The following is a 14,614-nucleotide window of genomic DNA, read 5'->3' on the forward strand; positions in this document are numbered from 1 at the left end:
TAGCAATAAGATGAGTTGCCTGTTGCCTTGCGATGCTGGAAACACAAGGTGGGGGAAGTACTATCTTGTATTGGACCAACTTTTGTTGGTGAAAGATGCTTTTGAGAGACACAGAGCTCTTCTTCAGGTCCTTCTTCTTGTTACACTGTCAGACTAGATTGCCATCTGGAAGCAAAATATACCAGGTGCCTGTTGCTATAATGTATTGGACGCTATAGCAGGAGATGGGATATCCAGCTGCACACAGGATGTACAGCTAACCATTGTCACCAGAACAGACTGCCTGCTATCTGGGCATAATGACTTGGTAGTCAGTTAGTGGCAGAAGCTGACTCTGGTGTGGTGTGAATGGATCCCTGGCCTGATAGACAACTACTTATTGCTCAAAAAGACAGGCTGCTCTAGTTGCACAAAGGACAACCAGACGGACACTGTGGAGTGAGTGGATGCTCTGCCATGTTGGTAGGTTGGAGTGTACACTCTATGCGGTACTCTCTCTCATTAGAAAGGATGAAAAATGTACCTCCCCACCACTACCACTTCTGTGGGAGAAAAGATTCATGAGTACTAGGAACTCTTTTTTTTTTTTTTTTTTTTAAATTTAAAGGTGCTGAAATCACATAATTTGGCATCACAGTCCTGGCTCCTTCTCCCTCCGTAAATTCCAGGGCTCCCAGCCTTTAATGTAGCTCATTAGTCATGCATACATGCAGCTAGCATAATAATTAGAACTATAGAAGGCAGCATAATAGGTTGCTGCTCAAACTAATGAGAGATAAAAATGAGAGATTTCTCAGTTTAGGCAAACAGTTGTGACAATGAAACAGTAAAGGAAAAAGCATAATTGGGGAGTAGGGATTCTTCCAAACCTTGGAGCTGATTTCCTAAAAAATGTGTTTCATGTTCTGAGGGAGAAACTTCTCTTTTCACTTCAGCTACGGGGTGCTATACAAGGGTAAGAAAACCTAGCACTCAGTGGAATTCCAGTTTGGGTGGCATTGTAGAACTCCCATCAGCCTTGATCTAGCAAGATTAAAATTAGCCTAGGAACAGCTTCACAAGCTCCAAGCATATTTCCCAACTGCAGTGTCTACATCCAAAGTGAGAGAGAGCTGCTGTCCTGAAGGGTTTGTGCTCTAAAGAGCTCAGACAGACAAAATCCAGGAAGGGAAACAGCAGCCCAGAGAGGTAAGGTGACTTTTCCAAAGTCAGTGGCAGGATCAGGATTAGAATCCAGGTCTCCAATCTGAAGAGCTCCACGTTGACCTGGGCAGTAGGTGCTTAGCTCAAGGAAAAACACTGCTTTCTGGGAACTGTAGTCTGTGGTAAATATTTCTATGAATAGAACCACTGCTTATGCAGCTGGAGTCAAAGGGATTTTCATCATTGGTTTTTTATAGGAGCAGGAATAAGTGATCAAAGAGATCTGGGCTAGTTTTGAGCTGTTGGCAAGGAGCCAGTGAAACCCTCAGATGGTAAAGTTGGGGTGCCCATAATTTGGTTGCTTTTGTTGGTGACTTGTCAGTGCCCATGGTTCAGGTCTCTTTGGGGTTTCCAGCTTTGTCCTTTTTATACGACTACCTTTTGAGAAATCTAAATTTTGGACAAATCACTGACATCACCATAGAATCAATAGTAATAGTTGATTGGACTGACTCACAGAGAAGCTGCCTCTAATTCAGAAGAAAGAAAATGCATTCAAGGGAGGGAGAAAGAAGAGGCAGGGTTTTTTTAGCATTGAAATAACGTTATTTTTCAAAATCTCATATTCTCAGATGTTTTATATTCCTGAAGAGGGTTTTGTTTTGTTTTGTTTTGTTTTTGTTTGAAAAATACCCAGAATTCTAAGAGCTTCCAGAATTCTAAGAGCTTCCTGGAATATAAAATTTCATCATTTTTTCATCCTTTGGTTTGTATGTCTGATTCCTTTTTGTGTGCTGCCCCAAACTGTGAAATAGACTAAGTGTCATATAGCTGCCAAATAACCCTTTGGGCACACAAAAGTCTCCATTCGCATTAATGCAAAACTTGGTGCATGAAAAGTTTAAACAATCTGAGTGTGTCCTGCTATTTTTACATGCTCATTGCCTCACTCTCATGGCTTTCAGCAACATATCCAGCTTGCTTTGGCATTCATCAGTATCCCTCAGCAGTGAAAGGGCCTGAAGCTATGGGACTTACTGGGATAAAAGATATGCCATCAGCAAATGTTTACACTCATTACCATTCCAAGCAGTGAAAGAGCTCCCTTTCTGTCTTTCTCTTGTTTGCTTTCTTCTTCATTTCCTTCCTTCTTCTCCTTTCTTCCTCTCTCCATCTCTTCCTCTCTTTTTTCTTGGCACAGAAGCCTTGAAGGCAGCTCCTTGAACTGTGGATCACTGATAAAAGCAGAGTCTGTGTCCTTAGTTCACAACACAGATATAATCTATGGGCAGATGCTGCAAGCATAAGAGAAATGCACACAGCTCTTTAACAAATATTCTTCCCCTAGTTTCATTATATCACAAGCAAATTATTTCCTGTTACATTGCCATTTACTAATCTTGTATACTAGGTAGCGGCAGCCTACCTGTCAAGCTACTGGTCATGGTTGTTGAGCAGTATCCCATGGTTATGTGAACACAGCAAGTAAAACCTGAGAACAACACATTGCCCTGGGTCCATACGTGCAACCTCCCTTGACATTAACGAGAATCCCTGTGGAGCTTCAAAGTCAGGGATGTTGTGGCATATATCCTGTTGGATGCTTGGTGGGGCCTCAGGACTTCTCTGGTCTTTACTTTTCTTCCTTCCTCTACCAATCATAGAATGTGTCTTGCACATATGGCTGGAAGAGCTCCAGCAGTGTTGCCAACACTAACAATTTTAACACAAGTCTTACAATATGTGGTGTTTTTTAAAAGCCCCAGCTCCTGTAGTCAGGTGATTATATAAAAATCTTAGCTTTCATTTTAAAATAAAAGTTTCTAACGGTAACCAAGTATGTCAAAGGCTAGTCAATCCGTGCCTTTATTTCTGCCCCCCCCCCATCACACCCAGCGAGCATGAGAGTCTGACCCGCCTCAAGTCCTTCTCGTTGTCGTTTTTGTAGATAACTTCTCTCCAGGGCTAGCCTGGCCCGAGCGTGTGTCCCGGGCTATTTTGCCCCATCTCAGGCATTGGGGAGAGGGGGTCTGGACCCGCCCTCACTTGCGGATCCCAGCGCAGGGCACTAAGGACACGGACCTGCTTTGGCCCGGTTCGGCTGGTGGGGCTTCCCGCCATAACATGCCAGCCTGCAGGCTATGAGGATGCCCTGCCCTGGGCTGTATCTTCTCCCCTTACCTATCTTCCCCTCTTCCTGGGCCCCCGGTAGTTTAAAACTCCCCATGAGTGCATCTCCGGTTGGCCTCTTCCCCACTCTCCTCCTTCCCCCCCTAGAAGCAAAGCCCTGGTGCCGGGGCGTTACATCACACTCAGGCTCTGCCCTTTCGCTCCCTGCTTCACCCTCTCCTCGCTCCCTTGCTGCCCAGGAGCACACCGCGCATGCTCCCTCCAGACCTTGCCGCGCCCCGTACGCAGCTGGCATTGGGTGGTTTGAGGGGCGGGGCCGCTGTGTCCCGTCCCACATGGCCTGAGGAGACGCCGCACTGGCTCCCTCCCTGCTGCACTGCGTCCCATACAGAGCTATTGCTGGAGGCTCTTCAGTGCGGGGCCGCTGCGCCCCGTCACACTAACTTTTATGATTTTAAAAATAAGCCCGAAAATGTGACCTTTTCACACCTTAGGGTGTGTCTAGACTACAGGGTTTTGTTGACAAAAGTGGGCTTTTGTCGACAAAACTATACCTGCATCTACACTACTGCCGAGCTCTGTTGATAGTAGGTCGACAGAACGTAGCAGTTTTGTCGACGGCGGTAAACCTCATTCTACGAGGAATAACAACTTTTTTCGATAGTACTCTGTTGAAAAAAGTCGCTATTGCATGCAAACTGCTTTTTTGAAAGCGAGCATCTAGATTCTCTTTTGAAAAAGCAGCTTGCTTTCCCGACAGTACTGGTTGAAGTCTAAATGGTCTTTTTCGACAGAGGTTTTGTCGACAGTATCTGTCTACAAAGCCTCTGTCGAAAAAGATGTGCAGTCTAGACATACCTTGAGTGTCACCATAAAGGGTTAGATACTAGAATGTGAAGAAAAGGAATCTCAAATTACTATTATTGTTGTTCAGTCTCATAATTTTAAAGCTAATTTTTTTCCATTTTCAGGACCTTACTCCTGATTTTTGAATACTTAAGGCTGTTGATACTTCTCCTATGACTGGCTTTCTGTTGTGATTAGTATGCCTGGACAGGCAGAGCAATTTGCTTCAAATTCTTGTTTGACTCCTTGTGTCCTATAATCCCGAGACTGCAAATTTCATGAAAACACCACCTTACTCCCAGTATTATACCACTGAGCATTCAATCCAGGCTGAATGTAGGAAGTGGAATGGTGCCCAGAAATTAAAATGGTATAAATGAGTTTTTTAAAACGGCTGTTCAAAGTTTTCCTTTTTTTGATGCTATCATACAGTTTCAATATGATTAAAAGGGCATTTTTTCCTGGGGAAAAATGCCTGTGACAAGCAGCCCCTGTCCGTGGTGAGTCCCAGCACCCTGCGGGGACCCCTACAGACAGGGACTGCTGGACCTGGCGCAAGCTGAGACCAAGCAAGCCTTTCAGTCCCAGATCGTGCCAGTCCTGGACCTACCCCCACTGTGGCCCTGAAGTTTAAATGTTGTAGGAGCCAGGGTGCCTGCATGCCTGGCTCCTACCACATTTAGACTGCAGAGGCAGCAGTTGGGGGAGAAAGGGGGCTCTTATAGACTAATCATATACTCAATACAGATATCTGCTTCTTAACATCCTTAGTGTGAATAACTGATTTTTTTTTTTTTTTTTGGTTTGCTGCCTGTTCTAAAAAAAAAAAAATTGTTGCGAATTGAACCAAAACAATGTTTTCTTTATTTTTTCAGTGAACTAAACAATTGAAAAAAAATGTGGATACAACTAAATGTTTCATTTTCCCCCAAAATTGTGTTTTAAAGATTTTAAAAACTTATAAAAAGTCTTTTTAAAAGTTCAAGTAAATTTCCAATGAAAATTGTTTCAAATACAAAAAAGGAAAGTTTTCTTTTGCAAAATTCATGATACAAAATGCCCATTATGGGGAGGATTTTATATACTTTTTTCAACAGAAACTATTTTGATTGTCCAAAATTTGCATTTTGAATAAAAACAATTCGTATGAACATTTTTGCTGAAGTCTGTTAATGACACTTCAGTTGGATTCACTTAAAATAGTTGGGGCCGTACCTGGCCCACCCTTTGGCCCCTTTCTGTTGCTCTAGTGAAGCAAGGAGAGTGTAAAGTGGACCTATTAGGGCAATTTAAGGGTTTCTCTGATAAGCAAAAAAATAAAATAAAATCACCATCTAACAGAGAAATGGTGTAACCGTCTTCATACTCCCTCCCTTGACTCCCCTGCATAGTGTATGTGTTGGTACAGAGCTGGAGAAGAGGGCGGGTCTGGGCTTCTGCTACATTACAACAAACCCTAGGCAGATTAATAGCCTCTAGGGAAGAGCAAAAGCATGGCAAGTCGTCCCCTCTGCCATTCTGTCTGGTGAGTATAGTTTAACTAACTTGAGGATCAAGCCCTTTATTTATTAATTTTTACCTTACTGATGCCATTGACTTCTCTACTGGGGTTCATGTCCCACAGTGATCGGGGTCTTTAAGGGAATGCTGCTGTGCCATGGGTATGTTCAAGTTAGAACTACATGTAAGTGAGTAGGCACCTGCCTCTCATCTGCACGAAGCTCTTCATAACAGCTCCAGTGATTATAGTGTGTCAGGTGTAAACACATTCGCGATGGCCAGTGCACAGCTGATGCGCAGAGTCTGTGGCTTCCTCTTTGCAAATATTGCATTAATTAAATGGGAAAGCGCCAGGAGCCTGCTGTTCACACAGAGCACTTTGCAGAGCTGGCAGTGTTGTATGAGGGGCAGGCAGTACACACTGGGCTGGCTGGCTCCCCTGGCATCTCCCCATCAGTGCTGTGCAGGAGAGAGAGAGAGAGAGAAAGAGAGCAAGCGAGAAAGCGCGTACATGCCCACTGTGTGAAGGCAGTACGTATCCACAACAGCAGTGCAGTGACTCTTCCATCCCAATTATCATTATCACTGGAGACAGCTTAACAGATTACTGCAGAAGGCAGGCTGAGACCACATTAAAAAGTCTGATAGGAAATGAGGGTCCCCACTTAGCATGCTGAAATGAAGGACTTGAGTCCAGTCTGTACCAGCGTGAATCAGATCCAGATGGCTTCATATGCCTGGGACAGGCACATAAAAAAGTGGCTTATCAGATACCATATAACCGATGCATCTTTCCCGCACTTCCACTTCTTCAACAGATGTGGGGGGTTGAGATTATAAAGGTTTTACATAACTTGCCATTGTTCTGTGAGCTCAGGGCTTCCTGGCAAGGGGTCAGCTCTCACACTACTAGCATTTAGACCCTTTGGTCACATCAGATTTCTGTAGCCAGGAAGCTAGTATAGGACTCAGTTATTGAGGTGGCATAGTTCCTGTGTGGTTCCCTAAGCTGACTTGCTGTTATGCAACTCAAGTTACTTGTCTAGTGTAGAATTAGGAGGAGGTGGAGGATGAAAATGAGAGTCACAAAGCTGCAGAGCTGTGGGCTGAACAGTGGGGAAAAGATTAATAAAATACAATTCAAAGCAGCTTCCCAACTTGTTAAATGTGGAGAGGCTTTAATCTTTAATCTCTGTAATAAGGAGAGGAATGTAGCAGTTGTAAATAGACACAGGCAGTGCTAACTAGCAGGGTCTGAATACACAGAGTAACATTTTCAAACCCGGCTGCCTAAATTATGCTTGTAAATTCATGTTTAGACATCTGGGTGGGATTTTCAAATGAGCCTAAGGCTTAGTGTACAGTTTATGTACCAGTCTAACATTCATTTAGGGGTGTTTAAAAGTGATATACACTTTTAGCAGTACAGCTCCCGATGTGGGCTGTTTTGGCATAAAGGTGCATGATATTGATATGTCTTTCCTCTTCTCATGTGAGAATAAGGCCTTGTCTACAAAACACTGCAGTAGTGCTGCTGTAGCACTTCAGAGAAGTCACTGAGGAGAGTATTCTCCTGTCGGGGAAAGTAATCCAAAGGGTACTAGCAAGGTCAATCGGAGAATCTGTGGACAGCTATCCCAACTCTTCTATTTCCAATGCTTTTAGCAAATTTTAGTTTAAGTCTGCACATTTTCTTCTGCTTGCTTGGCGTCTGAGTGGATTTTACAAATTACAAGGCTTGTCTGATTGAGAGGAAGTAACTATAACTTTACCTTAGTGGAAGGGAAGAGACAGACTGGTCTATTCAGAGTGCCCATTGTATCATTCATGAGGGTCTGCCCCATGTTTACCAATTACAGTCCAGGGCCGATCTATACTAAACACATGCATTGGCAGAGCCATCTTTCTCAGGTGTGTGAAAAATCTGCACCCCTACAAGGTGTAACTGTGCCCATCCCTGGTATAGACAGCAACAGGTTGATGGAAGAATTCTTAAACTGCAACCTTGCAGGGAGATGGATTAACTAGGCTGATGAGAGAACTCCTCCCATCACAGTAGTTAGTTGTTTACACTTGCTGCAACTATGCTGCTGTATCAGTTTAAGTGTAGACTTACCTTGGAGTTAGGCCTGGTCTACACTAAAAAATTAGGTCAGTTTAACTACATTAATCGGGATGTAAAAATCCATACCCTCAAGCATTGTAACCACATCATCTTAACCCTCTTGTCAGCCTCGGTAAAATGTATATGGAAGTGCTGCAGTTTAATTCATTCTGCAGGGTGCCAAGGGAGGTGAAGTGAAAAATGGATGCAAAAAGTTTGGGGATTTCATGGTCTGATTCTTTTTTTTCCTGAAGTTGGTTCCCCCCTTTTGCTTCAGTAAGCAAGAAATAGGAGAGAGGTCCAACATACTCTGAGCCAGACTAAGCAGCTGTAAAACAGTGTTGCTTTATTGACTTCAGTAGCACTATGCAGATGGATTGCCAGACAGTCCAGTTTAATGATCCAGGCAGAGTAAAAGCTCATACCCAGCAATCAGACTCAGAACTCTCAAGTGCTAGTGAAGCACACTAACCAAAGGGCCACCTGACCAACTCCTGGCTTGGAGGCTGATATTTAGTCTGCGATTTCAACGTAAGTTTTTTTTTTCTTATAAAAGAGAAGAAGAGACGATGCAATTAGATGAAGAGTAGTGCCTACTGGTTAAAACGGAGTTGGACAGTCATGACTGTGGAGTTCTGTTCCCAATCCTGCCACTACTTGCTGGGCAAGAAGCTTAACTGTGATGTGCCTCAGTTTCTTCATATGTATATTGGGTATAATATGTACAGTACTATATTTTACAGTGGCATTGTGAGGATTAAGTAATCTTTGCAGAGAGGTTGTCAGTGAAAAATTATATACAAGAGTAGTTCAAGTGTCATGCTGTTTGGAGTGACTCATGACCATGAGCATCAACTTCAGGGCAGACATCCGAAAACCAGGGCAGATATCCCCAACTGATTGCATGCTCTGTAATTAGATTTCACGGATCCAGAAACAAATGTAAGTATAGTTTCCCCAAGTATAGTCTTATAACAGTCACAAACAGTGCCCTTCGGCACTGCAGCCTAACTTGCCAGCCAGTGCGATAAATGGTGACTTACACTAAAAATCACAAAATGTTCAGATGCTTCTAGTTCCAATAGACCAGTCACTTACCCTAGATCAATTGTATGTTAGATCTCACACCAAAGTCTTCTAGATAATCCTGTAATTAACTAAAATTTTATTAACTAGGACAAAAGAAGTAAGAGTGTTCTTTACCAGTCAGGGAAAGCAAGCTCTATACACACCTGAGTTCCAGTGTGTGATTCAAAAGATGACAGAGCTGTAGTGATCTGTCAGTTAAAATGTCTCAGGACTAAGTCATGACAAGCAGCATGGGAATCTTTTTGCTTATGTTCAGGCATCTTTGTGCCTCAGAATCCAGACAGTAGGAAAGAGAATCAGTTTCTCCTTGTTAGGGATTTTGCCTCCCCCACTCCAGAGTTCAGACTGATGAGTTCATGAACAGGCCTCTCCTTCCTAGAGGGAGTTAGAAAAGTAGTTAACATTGCCTCTGGCCTTTGATGCTATGCAATACCTCATTTGCCATCAGTGGATCATCTTGTGTGTAGGACAAGTACTTTACCTTACTGTTTCTTTTCCTGTTTGGTGAGTTACATAATTACAGAGGTTTACAATGTCAACACTCAATATAACTTTATAGTATGGGCTGCAGCCAAAGACCTTACTTATAATGGTAGAGATCAAAACATGCTGCATCCTTCAAGCATTTTATAAAACCAAACCATATTCTTAGTAACTTAACAGCTAACATCTATTTTGATGATGCCAACACACAGGTAAGTCTGGTTTGCAGCTATACATTTGGCTTGAGACCTTGGTATGAGCTGGCACTTGGTCTGCCAGCATCACACCATGTACTTTCCCTAACTCCCAAACTCCACTTATTCATAATCTTGCTAGGCTATAATATGAACTTGATTTAGCTGTAAAAAACACATGCACTTGTATAGCACTATAAAAATAATTAATAGTATACCACTGGAACCTTTAATTAAGCCCATACTGTAGTTTCCTCACCCAATGCTAACTATGTAGTCCATACCCTTTGGTGACAAAACCCTTGGGTGAGTATGGCCCAACGCTACAGTGGATGAATTCTGTGTTTGAACTTGGATTACATTTTAATTGTTACACAGGCGCTGATATGAACAAAAAAGGAGAAACACGTGCAGAATGGAGGTGAGGGGGGAGAGAAATAAAAGAGCTTTCTCTCCTCCTTCTAGAATCGCTCTCACATTCGGAGAAAGGCAAAGACTTGCAATGAAACAGGTAACAAGGGAGGTGTGCGTGTACACCTTTTCTCCAGCTCTCCACTGAGGTCATGACCTAGTTTCTTCAGGAATTGCCTGCTGTTTTCTTTATTTTCTAAGCAACTCCTGAGACAATTACTTGCCTGCCAATCAGCCAGCCAGTCAGATAGGAAAGGGCCTGAGTTGGAGATGCACTTCCTGATCCTTTCCTCTTACTATTTTTCTTTCCTGGCTCTGAATCTTGTCACCATGGAGAGGACAGGGGGGAAAAAAGGCTTCTCTTACCTGCCTGAGCACCTGATTGAGTGTTATGTGTACTGTATTTGGATATTATATTTTTGTCATTGTTATCATTTTGGCAGAACCCAAGAAGAAGAAAAAGGAAGGCAAGAAGCAGGAGAAGATGCTAGATTAATAGAAGCCATGCTGGGCAGCAGGAGAAAGGGACATCAGCAAGTGTAATGGGTTAACAGTTTCATTTACATCTAGGCAATTTACCCTAAAATTATTTATAGTTTAATTGTACAATAGAAGAAACACACACACACACACACAATCCTTTTTTTAAAAGTTTACTCTAGTATTTTTAATGTATAACCCTAACAACATTTTAGAGGACTGCAATAAAGAACTGTAATTTCATTCAGAAAATTATTTCTATTGTATGTTGAACAATGTAGAGTATTTTAAGGCATGTTTTTCTCAAATCATATTTTAGTGGTTGATCCAGACAAGTTACTCCATGCAGGCAGAGCTCTGAGCCTGTGGAAGTCAGTGGAGCGGTGTGTGAGAGCAGGCATCTGCCCACATGCAATAATGTGTAGGATTGAGGCCTTAGATCTGAAACAAAGGAGACTTTTTTGGTGGGGGAAGGGATATTTTAAAATGAATATTCTGATTATTAGAATGCTGTGTCGAAACTATCTGTTTGGGAGTAGGTGGGAATGACTAGTATTTACAGACAAAAAGTAAGAGGGGGTGGGACAGGTTTAAATTCCCAGTGTTTCTACCACAGGCACTTCATTGGCATCAACAATAGTGAAATAATCTCTAGAAAGCTGGGGTTGGCAAAGTCCTCAATTTTCACAGTGTCGCACTCAGCTGAAAAAGAGCTTGTCACAGTCAAACAATACCAAAACTCTTCTTTTGTTTTCATGAAAAATTCAAGGCAACAGAGGAAAAACGTTTCCCTCTCTCTGCAAGAAATCCTGCAAAAATACCTTTACCCTGCCCTCTTCAGGCAGGGGAGAATATCCTTTTCATGCAGTCTGATTGGGATCATTGGGTTTTTGCCTTATCAGTCTTCCATTGATACCAATGAGAGCCTGCCTATTGATTTCAATTAGAATTGATTGGTTTCAGCAGAAAAATTGAAATAAATTATTTTTTAAAAAGTCACAGGCTTTTTTCCAGAAAACAAAACGGGGAAAAAATTGGGTTGGAAGCCAAAAATTAGATTTTTTTTCATTTAGCCCCTTTATCTCCCTTTTTCTTTTATTCCATTAGAAAAAAGGGAAAGTGAAAACCAAGAAAGGTTTTGTTTTCCATTAAAACTTGGAAAATGTCAGTCAAAATAAAAATTTTCTGTGAAAAAAATTTACTTAAAGTGTTTTTTGTGTGGGGGGGGAGGGAGGGGAAATATTGATTGGAAAAAAATGAGCTGCTTTAATTTTAATAAATATTGAGTCTGTTCTTTTGTTGAGGGAAGGGAGGGCTGATTTTCTTCTTATTTTAGCCCACCATTTTAATTGACTATGAGACCCATGGCAAAGGCATCTCTTACATCATGAGCTAAAGTGCTACCCAAGTGGCTCCAGGAAAATCCCATAAATGATTGTGCTGGGGAGAAGACTGTTTTTCACTCAAGACATTTAAGTGAGGATTTTGCAAAGGAGTTTAAAGAATATCAGTGCCCAAATTCCACTGAACTTGCATTTGAAAATCTCAACCTTATAGTTCAAAGGATAGGATTTGGCTGCATCCTGCTTTCTGTAGCGGGAAGGCCATGGCCTGTGTTATGCAAGTCAGACAATGGTCTCCTCTGGTCTTAAAACATATGACTCAATGAGAACCTGCCAGTGTCAGTAGTTCTGCACTGGGTGTAAAGAGAACTCAGGTGAACAGGTCACACCGCAGGATTGGGGCTTGGCTTGTAAAAATGGTGGAGATTCTTCTCCCCACTCTACCCCTCCCCCCCCCCCACCATACATAAACTCCAGGCATGCTCTCGTTGTGCTCACACTGGTTCTGGAATGGAGAGCACGCTTTAGGCCAGGGGTGGGCAATAATTTTTTTTGGGGGGGGGGCACTCCAAGATTTTGGAAAGTAATCGAGGGCTGTACTCTTCCATGATATTAATGGAGGAGATACAGGGTCTGGGATGGAGGTTGGGTACAGAAGGGAGCTTGGGGTAAGGGATTGAAGAGCAGGAGGGAGACTGGAATCTGGGAGGGAGTTTGGGTGAAGGAGGTGGTTGTGACCTAGTGCACGGATTTGGGGTGTGGCCTATGGTAGGAGGGGATTGTGATCCGGGGCAGAAGATTTGGGTGTAAGCGGGGGAACGGAGGGTTTGGATTTATTGAGTGGGGGAGGAGAGGCAGAGGATTGGGACAGGGAGGGACTGGGGTGTCAGATGAAGGCTGTGGCCAGGAGACTTACCAGCCATCATGCAAACCAGCTTAAAACATTTCCCAACCAGCTTGGCCACGTGTGTCATTGAATAACTGAGCTAAGGAGAGGGGGCATGGTTCTTCTTGGCTGCCTGTTAGTCAAGTTTAAATTCCCAATAGCTCCCATTGGCCGGTTTTTGGCCAGAAACTGGCCAATGGGATTGTGCTGGAGGCAGGACCGCTCCTGAAACGTCCCCCCTTCTCATCCAGTTTTAAAACAGAACTGGAGCCCTGCAGCCATGTTTCTGCACAGCTTGCAGGACTGGGGGGCCTATACACAGAGCTAAGGCCTGGTCTACACGTAACACTTACGGCATAGCTACACTAGGAAATTATTTAAAAATAACATATTTCAAGATAACTCCTGAAATAATAATTTTGAAATAGAGTGCCCACACAACAGGGAAGCCTCAAAATCAGTCTGATTCAAGCTCCTTAATGTGGACATGCTATCTTGCCTTAGAGCCCCAGGAAGCACTGGGGAGTACTTAGTTTGAATGACTCAGATGCTACGTTGCCCCTACTTTGAAATACCTACTCATCAATTTTGAAATAAGCATTATTCCCCGTGGAAAGCAGGAGTTATTTCAAAATAACCAGCCCATTATTTTGAAATAAGGTAGTGTGAATACTCTGCTTGTTATGTCAAAATAAGGGGAGTTATTTCAAAATGACTCCCTAGTGTAGACCAGGGCTTATACACGCATAAATATATTAGCCAGCAACATGGAAAAAAAAGTTCTGTTAGCAGAGGGATGTAAATGAAGCACTTCGAAAGTGCAAATGAAGCTGGGATTTAAATATCCCATGCTTCATTTGCATAATCATGTAATGGCACTCTTTCTGCCAACAGAGGGATGTAGTCTAGACATAGCCATAGTGGTCGTAGCTATGCTGACAAAACCTCCCATATAAATGCAGCTATTCCAATTGAAGAGGGCTGGTGTGAATCTAGTTAATGTTATATGGGAAGATGGTGTTCTCATGTCAATGGGTTGGTTTACACTAGGGCTAAGTCTACACTGTAGCCTTCTTCCAGAAAAGCTTATGCAAATAAAGTATGGAGTGGAATATCACTATGCTTCATTTGCATAATTAATTATGTCGAAGCAAAAACACGCTCCTCTGTGTTTAGGCAGCTAACAAACAGCTTTATTAATTAATAAAGCACAGCATGAGCCAAACGTGGTCACAGCAGAGCCGGGCCCAGTAAGGCTGCTAATACAATCAATCCTAGTATCTTTATACCCTTAGCCAAACAGTCTGACATCAGGGCATCTAATTACAGAAATCCTCAATTAAATTTGGAAAAACAAAGCCTTATCAACAAGATGGCGGACAGGTACGAGGGAGTACATCTCCTGTCCCAACTAGCCCAATTAACATATACCAATAGCCCATCCTGTAGGCCTCTTCTCACGGGGTGACAGAAAGTTCACTCTGGTCTACGTGCTTGAGAGAAAAGCTGAAATGGTTTCTGATATACAAGATGGCTTCTAGCTAAACATAAAATAGCTTCTACAACTCCCCCCTTTTAGCCTTTTAAAGGCTAACCTTGAAACCATTTTATACCTCCATTTTCCATTAAAGTATTTATGTACATTTCTTGTTCCTTTCTCTGCTCATCCTATTTTAACATCATGAGTTCCACATTCCCTTTAGTAAGGCTCTGTCTTGTGTTTTCCAGAATACAAGAAATAAAGCAATTGATTAACAAGAAACAGCAATAAGTACAAAAGAATATAGCCAATACTAAAACTACTCTTTGCAAAATCCAAGTTCCCACGTGTCCAAACCAGCCTCCCAACCAATCCCAGAGGGTCCAGTCTTCCCCCTGCCTTAGGCGTTCCACAGTTCTTTCAATCTCTGAGGCATCTTCCTCTACTTCTTTGCTGGTGTCAGAAATATACCCACAGCATTCTCTTCTTACTAAGGCACAAACCCTGCCCTTACTAGGTAGGACA

General features: G+C 42.6%; 1 protein-coding gene across 5 annotated transcripts in view; it reads left to right on the forward strand.

Annotated features, from left to right (window-relative positions):
- PTN (pleiotrophin) overlaps nt 1–10,635 on the forward strand; it is a 104,505-nt gene extending 93,870 nt beyond the window's left edge. For 3 of the 5 annotated variants that reach the window (XM_075940134.2, XM_075940124.2, XM_075940122.2), the window contains one exon: nt 10,344–10,635. In XM_075940134.2, the coding sequence (XP_075796249.1) occupies nt 10,344–10,396 (53 nt within the window). In that variant the 3' untranslated portion in view covers nt 10,397–10,635. Of the gene's footprint in view, nt 1–9,867; nt 10,001–10,343 lie in introns of those variants that run through there. The other 2 variants (XM_075940138.2, XM_089782076.1) reach the window with 2 other exon arrangements.
- Nucleotides 10,636–14,614: the final 3,979 nt, after the last annotated feature.

Source organism: Pelodiscus sinensis, chromosome 1 (genome assembly GCF_052426305.1).
Source record: "Pelodiscus sinensis isolate ZL-2025 chromosome 1, ASM5242630v1, whole genome shotgun sequence".
Lineage (NCBI taxonomy): Eukaryota > Metazoa > Chordata > Testudines > Trionychidae > Pelodiscus > Pelodiscus sinensis.